At 44.1% G+C, this 8,134-nt stretch overlaps 1 protein-coding gene across 1 annotated transcript; it reads left to right on the top strand.

Annotated features, from left to right (window-relative positions):
* Window positions 1-4,543: 4,543 nt before the first annotated feature.
* Window positions 4,544-7,396, top strand: TP53RK (TP53 regulating kinase). Its single transcript, XM_048495784.1, has 2 exons — window positions 4,544-4,815; window positions 6,787-7,396. Exons 1-2 carry the CDS (start codon window positions 4,575-4,577, stop codon window positions 7,263-7,265), a joined length of 720 nt encoding a protein of 239 aa, XP_048351741.1. The 5' UTR covers window positions 4,544-4,574; the 3' UTR covers window positions 7,266-7,396.
* Window positions 7,397-8,134: the final 738 nt, after the last annotated feature.

Raw genomic sequence — 8,134 nt, 5'->3', positions numbered from 1 at the left:
TCTCTCTTCCATCTCTTCCAGAATGCGTTAGCCCAAGACTGCACCTGTTGACATTGTTTGTAGTGTACTCCTTTTAAATCTGAGGCTATAGTTATATCGGTCCACTCTGGAGTTTTAAAAGTTAACAAAGTTGCTGGTGTTAAAATGCTTGGATTTTCTGGGTCCGATGAAATTGGCGTTAAAGGCTGACTATTGACTATAGAGACTACCTCTGCCATCAATGTAACTAAGACTTCATGTGTGAGATTGCTAACATGCAAAAGCATAGCATCCAGGAGTCTTTTTATTATCCCTATCATTCTCTCCCATGCTCCTCCCATATGGGACGCATGTGGTGGATTGAAAAGCCATTTGCAGCCTTCCTGCTTTAGAAATTCTTGTGTGTTTCTGAGAGAGGATATTTTCATCTTTACTTCCTGTTTGTGTTGACCTGTTATTTTCTCGAACTTGTCCGGAACAACATTCGATTCTGTGACATGTCTGGAACACCTCTCAGAGTGCCAACTGTTTACTATGAGATCATCTTCTGGATCTGTGATGTTTTCTATCTCCTTTCCTGGTGCACATCTCTCCTCTTGCTGCACAGAGGATGTAACAATCAACTTAGGCATCACATAATCAATCTCAGATTCTGATTCAGTACCATCTCTTCTCACTTGCCTTGATTTTACAACGAGCTGATTTTTACTTTTCTGTACATGACTTCGTTTTTCTGCCCTGCTGTTGGTCGCAGGAGCATCAGGTACACTGTTATCTGATGAATTACTGATAGATTCATCATGCTCTAAATACTGGGGTTTTTTTCCCATGTTTCTTTGTAGTGCTTTCAAACGTTGCAGTGCCATGACACGATTATTTGGTAACTTGTCTCTGGGTTCTTTGAAGGGTAAAGGTGCGATCCAATTTCCTTGCTCATCCTGCTGACACTCTCTTTCCATTATGGCTAGGAATCGTTTGTCTTCTATGGACAAGGCTGGCTGGTCATCATGGACTGTAATTTTAAACACTGATGACTCCAACTCCTCTATGCTATGATGTTGTATCTGGATGTGATTTGGGCAGTCTAACATCTGCGTGGGTCGTCCATTTGGCATAAAACCCATGCAGAAGGTGTGTGCATGTTCAGGTATTCTTTTGTGGTTCAAACAAACTGGGCCTAGAATGGTCCACCCCAGCCCTAACCTCTGAGCAAATGGCATTCCTGGGGGACCTTTTACTTGCTCTTTGACTACGAACACCTCTGGACAATCTGTGCCGATAAGCAGCAGAATCTTAGCATTTGGGTCAAGCTCTGGTATCTTGTCTGCTATGGACTCCAGGTGCTTGTGATGTGTGGCGATGCTTCTTGTTGGGATTTGTCTTTCGTCTTTAGGAATATGTTGACATTCAAGGAGAGTAGGTAGTTTAAATTGCTCTGTCCCATCAGTTGATTGCAGAACAAATCCTGGTGCTGTTCTTCCTGTCATGATTTGATTTCCACTACATGTGGTCATGACATATTCTATCTCTTCTGAGTGTATGTTAAACATCTCAAAAAACTCTGGAGTGGCTAATGACGTATCGCTTTGTGCATCTAATGCCACATAGATACGTTGGGCTTGATGCGGTGAAGCTTTTGAGTAAACATCTGCGAGACAAATCGGATGGCAAGTACTGTGTTCAGTTCTGGTCGTCACATCTCAAAAAGAATATCGAAGAGATAGAAAAAGTGCAGAGAAGGGCAACGAGGATGATTGAAGGACTGGAGCACCTTTCTTATGAGAAAAGGCTGCAGCATTTGGGACTCTTTAGTTTGGAGAGGAGACGTCTGAGCGGGAGATATGATAGAAGTCTATAAAATTATATATGGGGCAGAAAATGTCGACAGAAATAATTTTTCTCTCTTTCTCACAATACTAGAACCAGGGGGCATACATTGAAAATGCTAGGGGGAAGAATGAAGACTAATAAAAGGAAACATTTTTTCACGCAATGTGTGATTGGTATTTGGAATATGCTGCCACAGGAGGTGGTGATGGCCAACTAACCTGGATAGCTTTAAAAGGGGCTTGGACAGATTTATGGAGGAGAAGTCGATCTATGGCTACCAACCTTGATCCTCCTTGATCTGAGATTGCAAATGCCTTAGCTAGGTGTCTCGCCGTTTGGATGGGGTTGTAAGACAAGCGTCCTCCAAAGTTCAGAGCAGAAATGTTCAGTTCCCCCCAAAACTTATGCTAGTTCTGAAACTGGTCAGCAGAGGGCTCTATACTCTTATATCCACATAGAGCAGTGATATTTATATGCAAACTGGAGCAAGCCATTATTTTTAAAGTATGTATGTATGTATGTGTTTTATTCCATTTATACACTGACCTCCCCTAGTCAAGCCAGACTCAGGGCAACTTCCAACAATAATTAACAATACAATTTCAATATAAATATCAAATTTGGAACACTCTCCCTTAAGAGAACTGCCAGATGCCAACTCTGAAGGAGTTTAGACACTTGGGTAAGACCCCTCCCCCACCGTACCCAGGCATGGCTGATTCCTTGGGACAGCGCCCATAATTCCTTTTTGGTTTTCGGGGACCTGTACCAGCTCTCTCCTGGTTTTTAGGAATTTTTTTATAATTGTATTTTATATAATTTTTATAATTGTATTTAAATAACTTTTTAAACTGTGCTTTTATTTGTACCTTGTCCAGGGACTCTGGTGATGGGTGGGAAATAAATGTATAGAAATAAATAAAATTAAAACGTTAAATTAAAAACTATTATTTCCAGTTTAATATGGCATCCCATCTACATATAATAAAATAATGAGAAGAACTCCTTGGTGGTAAGGATGGCCTAACAGACCTTGAGACCAGTGGCGACCCAAAAACTCCCAGGTCCCCCGAAGGGTAGAGACAGATGGAATAAAAAAACAAGCAGAAGCGGGACAGAGAACAAGGGAGGAAGAAAGAGAGAAGCCAGCTGATCTATTTCACTGTTGCTGCCCTCAGCCACATGCCTGGTGAAACATCTCTGTCTTACAAGCCCCGCAGAACTGAGCTAAGTCCTGCAGAACATGGGTCTCACTTGACAGTGTCCCACCAGAGCTGAAAAGGCTCTGGTTCTGTTCAAGCATAGCAGATGTGTGTGTGTGTGTGTGCGTGCACGCACACCCCCCCCCCCCCAAAATGTCTGGTATAGTCAGATGTTTCCCATGGAAATCTGTAATTCAGAGACCATACGTTTGGATTCAAAGGCCATTCAGTGCTGCAGATGTTTTCATGTTCCATAATTTTTTAGATGACTTCAGCATTTTTGAAAATGTTACAGTGTATGTGGGGGAGGCTAAACATAGTCCTCCAAATAAGCATGAGACAAGCTCAATTAATGGGGAACTGTAAATTATAACTAAAGGGAAGGGGGAAAGAGGTGAAAATCTTCAGGACATCTTAAGATGGTGTTACAGACTGGAAGTGCAGATTGGAAAGATAAACAGCATTATTGCAGAGCTGTAAAACATGATCATTTGGAAAGAAACTTAGCAGCACTTCTAGTTTGTTTCTAAAAAGAATTTGAAGTGTTGGTTTTGACCTATAAAACATTAAACAATCTGGGCACAGGGGGGCATCCATACCTACCCATCTATTAGCTGAAATCATAACTGTAATCCTTTTCTGGATACCCTTCACCCCAAGTGGAGTGGCTGGTTAACACGAACAGCACCTTCTCTATAGAATCTTGGTGCTGTTTTTGGCTCCTTATTTGGCTTTTATGCTGCTCATCCTTTGAGGAACTCTGGGGAACATAATCCCTCCTTTAATCCTCACAGCAATCCTGCAACACAAGCTTGGCTGAAAGGATGACTTGCCCAAGGTCCCCCAGTGTATTTTATGGCAGACTGGATTTGATCTTGGATCTCCAACTCAATGACTGTTTCACAGTTCTGACAGTGTAGTTCTCAATTCACGATTGGATTTAATTTTCATTTTTTTAAAAAATTGCTGTAAACCACCTACTTTTATAGTAGTGGGATTTCAGATTTAAAAATAAAATAAAATAAACAAGAGCCCAGAATGTGATGCTTTGCAGTCCAGAGAAGTGCATTTGCAACAGAAGCCCACTCATCTGTCATTTCTATCCATCAGATTTATATCCTACCCATCCTTCGAGGAGATATCCTTTCACCATTTTAAACTCACAACCACCTGAAGTAAACTAAGCTGCGAATATGCCTTCCCAAATCACCCACCGATCTCCCCAAGCCGGTCTTGTCCTCTATTACAAACATTGCGTGGAGACAGTTCGGATTATACAGCGTCTGGCACCTGACAAATTTCAGCCTGTTCCCAAGAATACATGGAACGAACTGCACAATCGCAACCGAGCTGCTCCAAAAGCACACCCCGCTAGCAAAGTGCATAGGAAAAAACCAGAAACTGAAAATAAACAACGTTCTCAAATTCTAGCTTTTTTTCCTCTGAAACCCTCTCTGACGAACGCCGAACAAGGAAGATTGGGCCACGCGAGATTCCGTACGGAAAGCACCGCACGCACGTACGAACTTCGCGAACGCGCAGTTGAATTCAGCTTTTTTAATCATGGCGGCACCTGGCGGCGCGGCCGGAATGGAGGCAGAAGCGGCTCCTCCGCCTATGGAGGGGCTACAGCTGGTTCAGCAGGGGGCCGAAGGGAAGGTTTATCGCGGCCTGTTCCTGGGCCGGCCGACTGTGATGAAGCTGCGGTTCTCCAAACGCTACCGGCACCCAGTCCTGGATGAACGGTTGAGCCGAAAGCGGACATCTCAAGAGGCCCGCTCGCTGTTGCGTTGCCGACGGGCAGGTGGGGGCGGAGCCTGTGCTGGGATTGGGCGAGAGGAGAAGCGGGGATGGGCGGATATGTGTCACGTGCTCTATTACCCCCTCCCATAAGATAATGAATGGTAGCTGCGTGAAGATTCTTTTCTGGAGGACTGCGGGGTGGGAGTTAAAAGGTCTCGGGAGCAGGAAAGAGGGCCCATTTCCATCAACTTCTGTTCAGGATTTGCAAGAATAATACCTCCTAAGGCATATTACTCTCACCACCCCCAATCTAATCCTGGCACTGTGGGGGCAGTATTTTGTGCTCCTGCGGTATACTGTTAGTATAATGCTGGGCAAACTTCAGTGGCTTTAAAAGGGTGGATTTCTGCCAAGATCACCCCAACTGTATTACTCTGGAAACCTTGAAACTGCAAAATGCTATCTGTTTGCTTTTGACCTCTAGGTAGCCAGCCAGGCTCTTGGTTCCATTATCAAATATTAAGGCTTTAATATATTTCTAGCCAAGCATTAGAGTTAGATGTATTTCTATCCAATTGCATATTGCATTCCACAGCTTTAAAGCCTCTTGCTAAACTTGCCCAGAGTCAAACATTTCTGAGTCTGAAGATGTCTGAACAGTGCTCTGCTAATGATGGTAAACAGTGTCAACGTTGGAAAATAATGCCACAGGCTTGTTGCCTAACTTGTACTGCCTCCCCATCTGTATGTTAGCAGTACAGTGTTTCACCTGTCTCCTTCCCCCCACTGCTCCCCTCTTCTCTATTCATGCCCCCATTTCGGAAGGCAGGATGGGTGATTGTCGTTTCCATTACACAGCTCTACAAATGGCTGCCGTAGAGCTCTGAGTTTGAATTGTGGAAAGAAGGAGAGGGAGGAAGGAAGGGCTCATGCATGATGGCCATGGTGTACTCTTGTTTAACACAGGCCTGCATTCTGATACTTTGTTCCATACCCTGCTTTTCAGCCATGATAGGTCCCAAACAGCTCACATTAAAATCCAGCATACAGATACAACATACGGTTAAGTTTGTATTAATCTTTTCTAGCCCTTTACAATAACTAAGGGTTTAAGCGCAGACTCTTTCCTTCAGAGAGGGGCAGAAGAAGTGACAGACTGACTTGGGGACTGGCTGTTAGTTATGTTGGTAGCTCTTCTGTTGATCAGTTTCAGCAGCCTTTGTCTTGCATCTGGCATTAAAGAACAAGTGGCAGTTTAAGTTAAAAGGGACTTGTATTAGTCCCTGGCTGGAGCAGTGGCATACCAATATAAAATGTCACGCCACACCCTCCACCATGTGCCCAGCCCCTGGACGCACCCCCTGCCCAATTCACCCTGCCTACGCCCCCACAAAAAAAAAATACACAAACCTTTCCTTTGTCCCTCTATGTGGCTGTGTTCTGGCAAGACACATGGGGCGGTAGGGACAAAGCCAGGGAAGAAGCACTCCTTTCCTAACCTTGTCCCTGCCACCCCCAATGCCTTGCCAGTCGGCAGCCACGGTGCCACTGAATGGAGGGAAAAGCTAGGTGCATTTTAAAATGCACCTAGCTTTTCCCTTTGTCCCTCAGAGTGGTGCTGCAGCTAGCAAGGCACTGGGGGGCAGTGGGCTGAGTGTGATGGGGGAAGAGGTGGCTTATGGCAAAATGGCCCCCCATGTGACCCAGGCGAATGGCACCTGGGTCATCTGCCTCCTCTTGTCTCCCATAGATCTGCCATTGCCCTAGAGGCAAGTTTTACTATTTGAAGATAACAAAATGAGTATTATGACCTAGAACTGCTGTTTGTATTAATGGCCGAAAAAAGCCTTAAGTGGTAGGCAGTCTTTCTGATAAACTGTAATGATATTTTAAAATGATTTCTACATGTACACAGCAAAGGACTAATAATGAAAGATGCTGATAGCTGCATTAATCCATAGCAAAAACCCCGAAGCAAAAGTCATGTAATACCTTTCATTAAGACCAAAGTAACACAACACTTTTTTTCCAGGGATTTCTGCACCTGTGGTGTACTTTGTGGATTATGTTTCCAACTGTATATTTCTTGAAGATATTGTACAATCAGTTACTGTCCGGGACCATATCATCTCTGTGCAGAAATCTGGAAAGAACGTGAGCACCCTTATAGTGTTAGCAGAGAAGATAGGTGAGGTTTTGGCACGCATGCATGATGAAGATCTTATACATGGGGACCTTACAACTTCCAATATGCTTTTGCGGCCACCACCGGAAAAACTGGAGCTGGTACTTATAGATTTTGGACTGAGTTTTATTTCTGCCCTTCCTGAAGATAAGGGAGTTGATTTGTACGTTTTGGAGAAAGCTTTTCTGAGTACCCACCCAAACACAGAGGCTCTGTTCGAAGCACTCTTGAAGAAATACTCAGCGGTATCTAAAAAATCAGCCCCTGTGATAAAAAAGCTGGATGAAGTACGTCTAAGAGGAAGAAAAAGATCCATGGTTGGGTAGAAGAACACTGACAGCGATGACAAGTGTTTTACTTGCACACACTTCAAAGTTTGAAAGAGTTTCTAGTACATTGGATAATAAAATTGTTCTGGTTTTCATTGTCCTTTGTTCAATAAAACTGCTTGCAATTCTGTGGCTGGATCGTAGTCATATCCTAAACATAGCTGAGGCATTTGAAGACAGAAGCACTAATAACTCCAGCTGTGGTTTTGAGTTCTTCATCTTCTTCCTCAGCTAAACCAAACAGTACTTTATAGTGGGAATTCAAAATATATTCATAAGAATATAGAACAGATGCCTGACATGATTTCGTATGCAGCACAATTCAGTGGAACCAGTAAAATGGCTACACTGGTCCATTTTAGTCTCTTGTGTGGCAAAGTGGATTGTGGCCTTTGAAGAGATTCATTTTGTGCAGAGTGCAAGGGTTTCTACATATACTACAATAATGGAGTTCAGGCAAGCATAACCCTGCAGTGGATTAGATTGGTAAAACCTGTGGTTACTTTCAGGGAAATAAGCCCCACTAAGAGTCAAACATAAAAGACACAGGCTCTATGGCTACTGTAGTAGTGCACTGCCGACCCAGCTAAGAAAAGCCGTAGAGAACGTTGGGGACGCCAATCGACTCCTGGGCGGCCTTGCCGGGTCGTCGATCGCGACTCCCACTCCTCATCATCCCCCCATGAGTCACTGGTCAGTGAACTGTCTGGCCTTTAATCACCGGGCTTAGGACAATGGTCTTTGCCCCCCAGGTGAGGATTAGGCCTCAGACGCTGCACGCCTCCTCTCCGCTATCGAAGCCAGATGAGATCATGCATCAGCTACATGATGATCTCCTCGGCCTCCCGGCTTCCTCGAACTCCTCG

This window comes from Sphaerodactylus townsendi, linkage group LG05, assembly GCF_021028975.2.
Source record: "Sphaerodactylus townsendi isolate TG3544 linkage group LG05, MPM_Stown_v2.3, whole genome shotgun sequence".
Taxonomy (NCBI): domain Eukaryota; kingdom Metazoa; phylum Chordata; class Lepidosauria; order Squamata; family Sphaerodactylidae; genus Sphaerodactylus; species Sphaerodactylus townsendi.
Note: the sequence above shows the minus strand (reverse complement) of the source record. Positions and strands in the feature narration are given on the sequence as shown.